Genomic DNA, 13,731 nt, shown 5'->3' on the forward strand with positions numbered 1-13,731 from the left:
CTGCTGCTGCGGGGGGCCGGGCGTCCCAGGGCGCGGGGCGGAGCAGGTGAGCCCGTGGGGTGGGCGTGGGGAGCGCACTTGTACGTGACGTTGGAGTTTGCAGCAACCTCCAGGCAGGAGCTGTGGGCGCGTGTGTGGAGTGGCTGCGCGGCCAGGGAAGATGTGCTCGGAGGGGCGGCCGCCGCAGTGAGCCGCGCGGCGACAGGAGCCCGGCCGGCAGCCCCGGGGGCAGGGCCTGAGCGGCCAGCCGCTCGCGCTCCTCCGCGGCGGAGGCCACCGGGACCGGACCCGAGAGGCGCGCCCCGGCCGGCCCCAGGATGTAGGCGATCGGCGGAGGCGCTCCTGCAGGCGGACGGCTCATCATGAAGAAGCACTCGGCCCGGGTGGCCCCGCTCAGCGCCTGCAACAGTCCGGTCCTTACCCTCACCAAAGTGGAAGGTAATGGCCCCGGGGCTGGGGGGGGGGGCACCCTGCTGGGGCTGCCTGGCCGTGGGTGCTGCCGCGCTCCCCAGGAAGCGTCGCCCGCAGTGCAGCGCCCCGATGCCTGATGCCTGCGGGGGGCGGGGGTGGCAGCTGGAGAGGTGGCTCCCGGGCGCGCCGGGCCGAGCTGCTGCGGGGTCTGCGGGGCTGTCCCCCTGCTGCCAGAAGACGGGGCTGGCTCCTCCCTGCGTGGCCCCCAGTACATCTGGCAACAGCAGCGGGCAGCGGTGGCCTGAGCTCCTGCCTGTCCTGTCCTGAGGCACCTGCCAGCTGGGGCCGGAGGAGGAAGGGGTCTCCCAGACACTAACCAGTGCTCTCCCTCACACCAACCCCCACCACCACACTGCACACACAGGCGCGCGCGCGCACACACACACACACACACACACGCACACACACACACTTGAATACCCTGGGTTTGGAGCGTCACCCCCACCCCCACCCCCACCCCTAGGAAGACCAGAGGTATTGCTCTGCTGGTGGAGGAAGGAGATATGTATCTGCCGCAGCCCAAATCAGCCTTCCTGCCCCTGAAGCCTGCCAGCCCCCCAGCAGTGTGAGTGCCCAGCTCCCTGGGAACGGGCGGGCAAGCAGGTGAGAGAGAAGCCACCAGCAGCCTGGAAACAGGTCCTTTCCCCAACTCAGGGGAAAGACACAGACACTTACTCAGACACAGCTGTTATCCTGCTGGAGTAAAGGGGACCTCCCTTTCTGATGGGGGGCAGGGAGGAGGGATGCAGAGAGAGACCAGGCTCCATCCTGAACTGCTCTAACAGGAGGTGGAATGACTGAGGCTTCCTAGAGCTGGCCAAGTTGGCCAGGCGAGGGCTGGGAGGGAGCCCTCGGCCAGTGGGGACAGGAAGGCGGACCCCTCGGTTCCAGGCCTTCGTGTCTCCTGAGCTAACAGAGCCCGGTGCAACCAGTGTGTAGGAGAGAGCCCAGCTTCTACCTTGTCCCTGGGACTGCAGCCTGGAGCCCAGACCTCTGTATGATGGCCTCCAAGGACCTGTACCCCTCATGAGTCCTCGTTTGTCACAGTGAGAACCAGTAAGAATGAGATGGAAACTTGGGGCGGTTGTGTACTCCACACGCAGCCCAGCCGGCCCACCGGGGTCAACCAGGAGCCATCCTGGTACCATTACCCCCCATCGAACAGCTAAGGACTGTGAGACCCTGCAAGGCGGATTGACTTGTCCAAGACCCATAACTAATGGGTGGTGAGACAGGAATGGACTTCTGGGCCCTCTGATCCCAAACCTGTGCTTTTCAGGACACGATTCTTCACGAACCTGCAACTCCTTACCATTTGCTTCATTTTCTGTCTAAAGGAGGCTGATTTTTTTTTTCCCCTCCGTGTAGCTGTCTCTTCCCCTTCCCCATCCCGATCTTAGGAGAGACATGGTATCTGTTATCTACACCTAAGTTTAGTGCATGTGCCGACTTTCCTAAGGGGTTCTGCATTTCCAGGCCTTCTCAGGGACACTGCCCAGGCGTGCGTGCAAGATGGGGGAGGGGAAGGATTGGAGGATGTGTATGTCCCATAGGGAAGCTGGAAATGTCTGCCCACTCCTGGGGTCCTTGTGGGAAGTCACCCACCTCCACCTTTTAAGTACAGCAGGGCTGGTGCTGCTTTCCAACAGCAGAGTGTCTCCCCACCCCACCCCCCGCCCCCGCCCCTGGCAATCCCCAGCCCATCGTGCAGGACAGGTCTGACCTGCCCGCGGAGTCAGGCTGAATATGGACGGCGAGGTCACCCAGGCTGGGTGCCCCGTGACCCCAGAGGTGCTGCAGGAGGCAGGGAGGGACATGCCAGCCCCAGGTTCACCTTCAGGGAATAAAAACGGGGACACCCTCCTCCGTTGCCTTAGGTGTAACTGTCAGGTGAACTCTGAGCCTCCCGTCCACACTGACAACCTTAGCAAGCCATGGACTCGGTTTTTTAACCAACATTTGCCCATACGCGTCTGTAGCGGAAAGTGTATTTCACTGAGAATCGGAGAGATCGGGGATGAAGACTGTGCCCTTCTCCTTCTCTGCCCCCCGCCCGACTTGCGTAAATCGTGAGCGCTGAGCCTCAGTTTCCTTGTTTTGAGCCCTGGTAAAACAGAAGTCATAAACCCACCTCAGCTGACTTTTGGGAATGCAGTGAGGTAGGATGGGTGATAATACCTAGCACATACCTGGCACACAGTAGCTCCTTAATAAACGTCTGGCACTCCTCCAGTCACAGACTGTCTTGTGCCTTCAGCAAACCTTGCTCTCAAAGAGTAAGGGAATGAGGACGGTATCTAGAAGCATCCACAGAGTTCCGGTGATGCTAGAAAGCCCCCAGTTCCCTTTTTGCCTAGGATACCTACGTGTATGTCAGCAGAAGTCTGCAGGCCAGGGCCGGATAAAACCTGCCATTGGTACGACCGGGAATACATGTAGCACTTTCTCTCTGCCTTTTTTTTTTCTTTTCTTTTTCTTTCTTTTTTTTTTTTTTTTTTTTTTTTTTTTTGCTTGGTGTTTTTGTTCAGTTTGGCTCTTGGTCTATTTTTTGAAACCATTTACATCTTATGTGCTCGCTTTGGAAGTGCTGAATCATTTTGTTTTGCCTTGGATGCACAGGGCAGGGTGGTCCCCATCCTGTGGCTGTTTCTGTGTGGCTGGCAGACAGGCTATAGTGACAGAATGCAGCCAGCAAGGAATATTTATTGGGTTGTGGAGTGTGTCTTCTATGGGGAGGCAAGAAGGCACCAGCATGCGGCACATATAAAACCAAAATAGAAAATGCAATGCTGGGCTGAACTGAAACACAGAAAAATGGACAAGCGGACTTCATTTACTCGCCAGAGACCTCATCCCACCCGACTCCCCATCCGTTGCCCACTTAGCGAGGCCCTGGAAACGCAAAAATAAACAACAACGCTAGCTTCGTTTCCTCAGGGAAGTTTTCAGTCTAGTGCCAAAGAGACATGCAGATAGATACATTATCTAGTGTAAGAGAGAAAGTTCTGGTACAGAGCTAAGGACAAAGTATCACGGGGACGCTGATAATTGAGTAATCTAAGGAGGCCCTCTCGAGGAGGAGACCTCCTTGAGGAGAAGACCTTCCTGAACAAGAGGAGGCCTGTCTGAGGAGGAAGCCTTCTGAGGTAGAGGTGTTGTAACCGAAGTGAGAAAACTTGTCAGGCGCAGAAGGGAGGGTGAGCTGTTTCAGGCAGAAGGACTGGTGTGTGCGCAGGCTTGGCCAGGAAGCATGAGAAGGGAGAGCAGCTGGGCCCCAGAGAGGGGTTGAGGCTCGAAAAGTGGTTTCCAGCCAGGTTGATGGCATCTGTCCCGTCTGACAGCATATCTCATTCTCCGATCCTTTTCCTCCCTTTCCCATCGGATGCAGACACTGAGCATCGATCAGTGGTACATCTCTAGTAGAGCAGTGTTTCCTGGGACCGTCTACATTCACAACCAGCTAAATCACACTCAGTAGAATTACATTCAGTAGGAATCGGTAGTTGAGAAATGCAGTAGGTTTCCCCAAGAGGCTGGCGGTGTGTAGTATTCTGGAAAGAGTGAGGGCTTTAGCATTAGGTGGGCCGGGTTTAGTGCCCACCTCTCGTGCTGACCTGAGTAACTTCGCCAAATGACTCAAGCTTAGTGGGAATCTGTTCTCTTACGTGAAAGCGAAGAGGGACGAGACGTCCCTCTTAACACTGAGAATGATTGTTTTTGCGAATGTGACTGCCGTGTTGCAGACACTTTGTTTGGGGAGATGGCTGCCTTCCTGCTCTTTCTCCCAAAGGAAGGATAAGCATTGTTACCCCAACTGATAGACAAGGAAACCGAGGTTCAGAGAAACTGCTCCTGCAAGGTCATGCAGTTTGAAAGTAAGCATGTCAGGCTGCGTGTCCGGATCTTCACTGGCTCCAGGGTGTTGGAGAACCTCTGTACAACTGCATTTCATTTGATTGGCAGTGGGAGTTGCATCTGCTCATGGCACTCTGTAAGGGCTGGGTAAATGTTTGCTCACTGGAGCTCCTGCTACAATATGGCGTAGAGGTCTGGACCGTCCCTGGGACTCACAGACCCACTGTCATTGATATGCTTAGTACCTCTGCTCTGGGGCTGTCAGCCCGTCTCAGCCACCCCCAGTGTAGGTGTGGCTACTGGGTTTCTATTAATGGGGTAGGACTGTCATCCTGGGGTGCCCCATTATCACGTAGGTGGAGCCCCAGCCCTGTTGGTCCCGTCTTACGGGAGTCTTGAGAAACATACTGCCAAAGGGATCCTGTACCCAAAAATGTTTGCCTGGTTGGGTGGTCCCAGACCTGAAAGTTGAGTAACAAAAGTCATTTGTCATTTGTGTATTGAACACAGACGTTACCTAGTCTGCGCAAGAGAATGAACTGGATATTGCTTGAGGACGCTAGAGGGATAAATTACACAGAGCTCCCAAACAAGGGAGAAATGTCACAGATGCCATGTTGGAATCTCATTTTCTTTTTAATTCCATGAAAGGGTGATAACATAAATGACGCGTTTCAGCAGAGGGCGCGCTCCCGTCTGGCTGGGACGCAGGTGGCCACTAAATAGCTCTCTGGCCACCAGTCTCCCCCCTGCCCCCCGCTTTGCCAAAATGACATAAACGAAGGACACGCTTTCCCGCTGAGCCTGGAGGTGGCCTCAGGATCTTTGTCATCTCCAAAATGCAGGTGATGACTGTACATCCTGAGCACGATCAGGACAGCGTGGTAGAGGCTGTTCCTGTGCCCTGTGCTGTCGTGGGCGGGAGGTACGAACACAGTGTTCCTGGAAGAGGCAACCCACAGACAGAGGTGCACAGCTAGTGACCTGTGTGCCCTCTCCTGGGGCCAGAGCTCACGCTACCTGAAGAAGTAGTGGGGGACGGAAGGGGCCAGGGTTCAGAGGCCTCCTGTATGCTGGGCTCAGGAGAGTAAATTGCAGCAGGGAGGAAGGGGAAGCCAAAGAAGGGGGGAAACACACCATCGAAGTCGGAGAAAATTGGACAGTCTTCTATAGCTGTGGTGTTCCAAATGGGTCACGAAGTCTATTTCACCCATCACAATTAATGTTTTTGAATGAAGACAGGAGGATAGAGTCAACAGTGTCAAAACGTATCACGGTTTCGGGTGGAGTGCTGGAAAGGGAGCCACCAAAGGCAGCTCTACAGGTGAAGCCTGAAGGTTCTCCAGGAGCAGAGATGCCACGAACAGTAGTGGCAACGGCAGGGGTGGGAGGGGAGGCACATCCATGAAGGAGAGTTGGGGGTCGGGTGTAGATGGGCTGAGCCGGAAGCCTTGGCAGTGCCTTCACGCGCAGGTGTGGAGCGGGCCAGGAGGTGGAGGGAGGGGTGGCGGAGGCTGAGTGACTGATGAGGTGAGAGCTGGCTCGAGGGGAGGGAGTAGGCACGTGCAGAGTCCTCACAGCCACGTGCACCTGGGAGACAGGGCGGGAGAGAAGTCTCTGCAGGCCGAACCAGAGGACCCACGTCATAGGGCATCATAGAAACCACAGGAGGAAAACCAAGAAAGAGCGAGCGTGACGTGGTTGCAAATACAGTAAAACCTTGCTTTGCGAGCATAGTTCGTTCCAGAAACCTGCTTGCCATTCAAAGCACTCGAAGCAGATTTCAAGAACCGTTGGTTCAGTTATGATCACGTGACATTCGGCGGCCCCTGTTACTCCGAATGCAAGACGTCGCTCGTTTATCAAGTCAGAATTTTTCAGAAATGTGTGCTCGTCTTGCGGAACGCTCGCAGAACAAGTTACTTGCGATCCAGGGTTTTACTGTACGGCCAAGGAGGGCGGTTCTGTAGAAACGATTTCAGGTGGGTGCTGGTCTGCCGGCCAGATCTCAAGGGGTGAGTGTTGGGTGAGGCAGAGGAACAGCAGGTATGGGGATACTTGGTTAATGTGTTTGGCAGTGAGAGTGGTTCTTTAAAGATTATTTACTTATTATTTTGAGAGAGAGAGAGAGGGAGCACGCATGGGGGAGGGGCAGAGAGAGAGGGGGACAGGGAATCCCAAGCAGGCTCCGCGCTGTCAGCGCAGAGTTCGACGTGGGGCTCGATCCCACGAACTGCAAAATCATGACCGGAGCCAAAATCAAGAGTCAGACGCTTAACTGACTGAGCCACCCAGGCGCCCCTGGCTGTGAGAGCAGTTCTCCACCTTCAGGGGGAGGAGAGAGTTTGAAAGCAAAGCATTGCTGTAGACCAGAGGAAGGAGGCTGGTTCCAGCACAGGAGAAATGTGGTTCACGCAACAGTGGCCGGGGCGGGGGGTGGGGGTGCGGCAAGGGGCATGGGAAGAAAGCACAAGACGAGAGAAGGGGGCAGTGGCCCTGAGAAAGAGAAATGGAAGAGCTGATGAGCAAAGACACAGAAATGTGGACACGGCAGGGGAGGGAAGTCAAGGACCTGAGCTGGTGACTTTGATCTTCTTTGCAACATAGGACGTGGAATCATCTGCCGAAGATCGCGGATGGGGACTGGAGGCTTCAGAGGTGGGAAAGAGTTCAGAATAGCTGCCTTGGAAGAGCCAAGAAGAGATGTAATTCTTAAAAGCCTTTTTGGCGAGTGATCGTACTCACTGGTTAAGACATCGTGTGACTTGGGAAAGCATGTGTGGGGAGGAACACCGGGTGAGGGTCGGGACGCTGACGTTTCCTTTCCTGCTCCCCCGCTTGCTGATTAATATACTGGACGTGTCGCCTCACCTCTTGGAGCCCGGCCTTCTCTTCTCTGAAAAGATGGGGGATTAGAATAGATCTCCTACCCACTGTCTTCGCAAGACACATTCTGTGAGTCTAGGAAGTAGCTTCCTCATTAGCAGAGATGGGTTTATCTGCTTAAAACCCTTCAGTAGCTATACTCCAGGGAGCAGGGCTCTGAGGAAATGAAACCCGGCAGAAATAAGAAATTCAGCCTGTGTTGTGTGCGTGCACCATGTGTGTGCGTGTGTGTGTGTGTGTGTGTCCACAAGGAGGCATGTACTCTTGTGGTATTTGAACATGGGGAGGAAAGACCCGCTGTGTGAGTACAACTTGCTCCCTGAATCTTCAGCAGCCGGAAACTGCTGGCCTCCAGAGACGACCCCCAGGTGATGGGGCGATGCCAAAAAAAAAAAAAAAAAAAAAAGTACAGGAAGATCTCTGGAAGGTACTGGAAGTCATAAGCCTTGCTCGAGGCAGGCCTGGGTGTTTTTGTAGAAAAGCCTCATGGTTCGGGATTAGCCGAGCCACGTCCCCATCAGTTGGTACAGAAGGCAGGAGAGAAAGCTTGGGAGGAAGAGGTTCACACGTTCAGGCCGACCCCACTTCCGTTCAGAACGCGTTCAGTCCTGCCCGTGCGTGACCCTGCTGAGAACTTGGTGGTCTGTTTCAGAAAACAGTGCTTTGTTCTTCAAGGGAAATCGAGTAAGAGCCCATGCCATCAGCTAAAATAGGGCCCTGTTGTCCCGCTCCCCGCTGGGGGACAAGGCCCCAGGGCGCACCCCTTCCTGCCCGTGGAAGGATTCTGCCTGGAGGGGCCATCCCCGCATCCAGCCTACCCTCTTGGGAAACCCTGGCCTGTCCCCATGAGCTCTGCCAGCCTGAGCTCCTGTCCACGCACAGGTCGAAGGGATCCTCTGACTAGGAAACACGTCAGCAACGGGGAGTGTGTGCGTGTTGGCCTGTGTTTGTGTGCGAGTCACCGGCCGCCCCCAAACATCACCGGCTGCATGTGGTGAGCCCCTGCTGTGGGTACAGAGGTGCCGTGTGCCCGGGGCCGTGCAGATGGCGAGATTCCCGGGGACTGTGCGGGCCACTCACTGGCAGGGCGGCGGAGTAAGACTGGGTGCCCGCGAGCTGGCTGGAAGGCAGGCCTTGCTCCCCTCCCAAGGGAGACGTGGACTTCTCCTTCCCCGGGGCTCCGACGGCTGCCTTGAAAGCTTACCTGTAGCCAGTCACTTTCTCAGATGTCACGTTCGCCTGAGGCTGTGTACCCGTCGGGATTGTCTTAAAGCCGGTCTTTCCACACTTGAGTGTCATGGGGGGCCCTCTAAGGAAATGCAGAGTGGGGTGCAAATGCCACTGCAGATGTCTGGGATGTCTGGCCGCTGGCCAGATGTGGGCGTGACCCACTCTAGCTCTCTAACTGCCGCAGGGTAGGGCTTCAGGGTTCACCCCCCCCCCCCCAGTTCTGTATCCACACCGGGGAAATCATTTGGGTTTTTTATTTGTATTTTTTAACGTTTACTTATTTTTGAGAACGAGTGAGAGCACAAGTAGGGGAGGGACAGAGAGAGAGGGGGGACAGAGGATCTGAAGCAGGCTCTGTGCCCACAGCAGAGAGCCCAATGCGGGGCTCGAACCCACAAAGCACGAGGTCATGACCTGAGCTGAAGTCAGACGCTTAACCGACTGAGCCACCCCGGCGCCTGTTTGGATTTTTAAAAAGAACTTTGCAGTTGCCTTGTGTTCTGTCTCTGCAGACTGCCTCCGGGACTCACTTTCCAACAAAGGCCTGAGCAATTCACAGGAGGTGCACGCGTGTGAGATAGTATCTCATGTCTCTAATCCAGCGATCAGTGCAGTTACTTCTTCTCTTGAAAGGTTATCCAAATAAGTACCCCGTCCTCTGCAGCTTGGCCCCACGTCGTGCACGGTGGCGGTCACGGTCTGTGTTCCCACCCCCATAAGCACAGCGCACAGCGCTGTGACTCCCTCAGGTTATTCCGCCGAGGCTGCCCTAACTAAGCACTGTGGACTGGGTGACTCGGACGGCAGACATGGGTTTCCTCAGTTCTGGAGGCAGGAAGTCCAAGATCAAGGTGGTGGCAAATCTGGTTCCTGATGAGGGTCTCTTCCAGGTTTGTAGAGGGTCGCCCCTTCCCTATGTCCTCACGTGGCCTTTCTTCCATATGCACCCAGGGAGACAGAGAGAGAGTGAGCTCTCTGCCATCTCTTCTTATAAGGCCACACCCTGTCAGACCAGAACCCCATCCTTATGACCTCATTTAACCTTAAATACTTGATTAAAGGCACCGTCTCCAAACACAGGCACACTGGGGGTTAAGGCTTCAATGTATGAATTTGGTGGGGAAGACGCAGAAGTTCATGACAAACTGTTCCAGGATGGTAAGTCCTGGCCCAGAGTCCCATACCCAGTGAGGCTCTTCCAAGGGTCTCTCTTCCAGAAACCTGAAGCCCATCTCCAGCGATCTGCAGTTCTGACTGGGGTGTGGGGCACCACGACCCTAATCCACTTTCGTAGGGGAGAATAAGGGTGCTTGCTCTCTGTTCCTGTCGATGTTTGGGAGTCAGAGGCTTGGAAGGGCATCTCAGCCACTAACTAACCTGTGACCTTGGAGAGCAACCGTCAGATCCTCAGCCGTCCGATCTGCAAAACAATAGTCATACTGACCGCCAACATTATGACAGGTTAAAAAAAAAAAAGATCTATAAAATCCTCTCACAGAGAGTAAGGCGTGTATACAAGTGACGCGTACCTGTCACTTATCCCTTTTCCTGCCTGTGCCCCCACCTCTTCCTTTCTCAGGGTCAGCATCCAACTTTAATCATCTGTGGATTCTATTCTTTCCTTGTGACCAGTGCTAGCCAGGAGCACGTATGAATAATGCGAGTATTTTCCGACCCCAAATCCAGGAGTCCAAGCATGGTCTGGCAAGTACGGGTGGGCATAACGGGTCAGGATATGTGAAGTGGGCATTGTTTTGGGACATCCAGCCTCTCCTTCCCTCTTCTCCAAACCACTACTTACACACACACACACACACACACACACACACACACACACACACCATCATGCGTAAACTCACTGCGCAAGTATTGAAAGAGTGTATCAGGTAAGCAAAACCTGACGTGCGTTTTTGGGAGATGAATTACACTTGCACATGGCCGTAAACAAAAACTTTCTTCTGAGCTCCTCAATTTTATAAAAGCTACTTAGTTGGGTGACCTGGCTCTGAACCGGTGTATGCATCGGTGGCCAGTCAATGGGCAATTTCTCATCAGGCACTCTCCCCTGGGCAGTCCAGGACACAAAAACGAGAGAGTAGGTTCTGGTTCCCAGAGCACCTCTCAGCCGTGCCCTGTTTGGATGGAGCCTGGAGGCACAGAACCTCGTAAGATGCGGGCACGTACGCACTGCCCCTTTGTGCTGCAAAGAGGGTGTCAGTGAATGTTAGTTGGATAAGCAGCCTAAAAACATAACTAGTCCGCCCGAGAGAAAGGAAAACATACAAGTAACACAGAGACTTTTATGTGAGCGTTCACAGCAGTGTTATTCACAGTAGCTGAAACCTGGAAGCGATGCACCTGTCCGTCAGCTGATGAATGGAGAAACACAATGTAGACTATCCATAAAATGGAATGCCACCCGGCCATAAAAGGGAATGAGCTGGTGTCACGTGCTACAACATGGACGAACCCCAAAGACGTGATGGTCAGTGAAAGAAGTCAGATGCAGAAATCTCCGTATTTATATGAAATACCCAGAATAGGCAAATTGGTAGAGGTGGAAGCTTTGTGGTTGTCTGGGGTTGGGGTGGACAAGGATGGCTGACTGAAAGTGGGCATCAGGACTCATTTTGAGGTGATGGAAATGTTCTACGACTGGAGGGTGGTGATAGTTTCACAATTCTGTAAATGTAATAAAAATCGTGCATTGTACTCCTAAAGCAAGTTAACTTTATGGTTACGAAATGTATGCCTCCAGAAAGCGATGAAAAATAATTATGTAAGTCTCATTGATGGAGATGTTGTTGAGGGCTACCTCCTCCCAGTAGAGACCGGGTATTGCCTTTGCTTCTGGGAGGCTGGGACCATGCCAGCCAGTAGGTCTTTGATCCCGGCTCTGGCTCCTTTACCCCTAAGACATGATTTGGGCACTTACTAAGTGCAAACTTCCTGGATGCTTTTTCATAGAGTCACCAAAAGTCTACTTGTTCTCAGGCGACCTCAGAAAGAAAGCTAGTGTTCTCTTGGAAATTTGGAGGAGCTATTTTATGGGAACTTTAAGTTAAGAGTGAATGCTTTTCCAGTTTTTCCTCCTTTCTCATGATAGAAATGGGCTTTCGCTAAATAAACGCAAAAAGCCCCCGATGCATCACTTTCGCAGGGGAAAGCAGTGGACAGCTCCTGAGGCTTGCCTTGGCCTGAGAATGAGTGGCTAAAACAGACCTCCAGCTCACCCATTATGAGCTAGAGTTTCCTTGTCCTGAGCGGACTCTGTCTCTGGGAGCTGCTGCTTCTTGACCCAAGACAGTGAATGTATTCTAAGTGCCAGTAGGAGACCAGCAGTGCGTGTGATGTTGCAGGTGGTAGGACTGAAGCATGGTTTCAGTAAATTGCCTGACTCCGGGACAGAGCTCCAGATGGAAGTTCATGCACAGGTGTGGTTACGTCTCACCACGTCATGAAGTGCACGTTGTGCATAAGAGAACACTCCTCCGACCCGGGGAAGAGCCCTCCTGTCCCCCAGCGCTTCTGAGTGAATCAAGTGGCATAACCAATAGGGAGATGCTTGAGTCCACAATTCCAGCGTGTGGCAGTACAACCAGGGGGCCAGAGCGTATGGTCCACTTTGCCCGCAGAACTGTTGAGGCTAAAGTTAGGATGGAAGGCACAAGATCGTGGATAGAAGGGTAGTTAGTTAGTGGTTGGCGGGAGGGGGTGTTGGAAGAGTGAAGGTGACATAAATAGCATTCCTCGTCGTACAACAATGGTCAGAGGAGCCGAGACAGGAAACAGCGTGAGGCTAATTCCGCACTGATTTCTTTGAGACTTCCTGTTTCGGTTGTTCCTTCCAGGAATCTGCACTTCCTGTTTCAGCTGTTCTACTAAAGGAGTGAAATCAAAGGCAGAGGAGTCCCTTGACTTGCAATTTAGGATGGGAGGGAAAGTCAGCAAGAGTTTCCTGCGCTTGAAGACTTGAGAGGTTTTTGAGAAGGGATGCTCTACCTCTTGTTGTAATTCCTTCTCTCTGAAGTCTGAGCATAAATCAGTGCATTTAAAATGACCCTGAGAATGGTACCTGACATGGGGTACGTTTGCTGCCTTTCAAATGGCGGAGAACCAGGGGCGCCTGGGTGGCTCAGTCGGTTAAGCATCTGACTTTGGCTCAGGTCATGATCTCGCGGTTTGTGAGTTCGAGCCCCATGTCGGGCTCTGAGCTGTCAGCACAGAGCGTGGAGCCTGCTTCGGGTTCTGTGTCTCCCCTGCTCATGCTGTCTGTCTGTCTCTTTTCTCTGCAAAATAAATAAACATAAAAAATTAAAAAAAAATAGTGGAGAACCAATGCACCTGAAAACCAAATTTATTATATCACTCTCTATTTACTCCTTAACTAATTCTGCCTATTGGTTATAGATGCTGGGGTATGAACTTCCTAAATAAAGAACGACTAACACCTGAATTTTCTCCCATCCTTTCAGCCACCCTGGCCGAGTGTCTGACCAAGGCAAGAACACTGTATGTTAACTAACTTGAATTAAAAAAAAAATTAGGTATCAAGGTGGGGCAAGGTGGCAATGGATTTCAGACCCCACCGCCTTCCTCACTGCCCCTCAGCACACCCTGTGTATTCCTGACCCTGAACTTTGTTCCACTTTCTACTCAGGGCCTTTCTCTCTTTCATCCAGGCCAGCCTTCTGCATCATCTGGTTCTTTCCACCGGTATCATGACCCATGCTGGTCGTGCTGTGTTCACAATTTCCATTACAGTCAAAATCCCTCTGTTTCACACATGATTGTTCTGTAGTTCTTTCACAGGTCTGTTTTGTCACTCCCAGACAGACTGTAAGTTCCTGAAGAACAGTAACCATGCTTTATATGTATTTCATTGCTGCCTGGAGCTCTTGGCACAGGGCAGATGCTTCATGTCAGCTCCCGAGTCAGCTGAGATATTCCTATGATACATCATACTGAATGTCGCCCTTTGAAACTTATGAAGTCCATGCTGTTATGAAGTCCATTCAGTTAAATGAATACTAGAAGAAATACAGTATGATCCCAGTTTTGCTGTGTGTATGTGTGTGTGTGTGTGTGTGTGTGTGTGTGTGTGAGACAAAGACACTAAAGACCAGGGAGACTGTGGCAAAATCTCCTTGGTATTATCTCTGGGTACTAAAATTAGTCTGTAGTCCTTATTATGTATGCTATTCAGCAATTTTGTAAACTACTTGTAAAGAAAACTTTTAGTTTATGGGAGGTAGATCTAGTATTAAGAATGAATGAGGCAATGAAATT

The 13,731-nt window shown here is 52.7% G+C and overlaps 1 protein-coding gene across 1 annotated transcript in view; it reads left to right on the top strand.

Annotated features, from left to right (window-relative positions):
- The first annotated feature begins 336 nt into the window (after window positions 1-336).
- Window positions 337-13,731, top strand: part of SLC35F3 (solute carrier family 35 member F3) — a 120,738-nt gene continuing 107,343 nt past the window's right edge. Inside the window, exon 1 of the mRNA XM_030335429.1 lies at window positions 337-438. Coding sequence (XP_030191289.1) covers window positions 363-438 — 76 coding nt within the window. The 5' untranslated portion in view covers window positions 337-362. The remainder of the gene's footprint in view (window positions 439-13,731) is intronic.

Source organism: Lynx canadensis, chromosome D2, assembly GCF_007474595.2.
Source record: "Lynx canadensis isolate LIC74 chromosome D2, mLynCan4.pri.v2, whole genome shotgun sequence".
NCBI classification, from domain to species: domain Eukaryota; kingdom Metazoa; phylum Chordata; class Mammalia; order Carnivora; family Felidae; genus Lynx; species Lynx canadensis.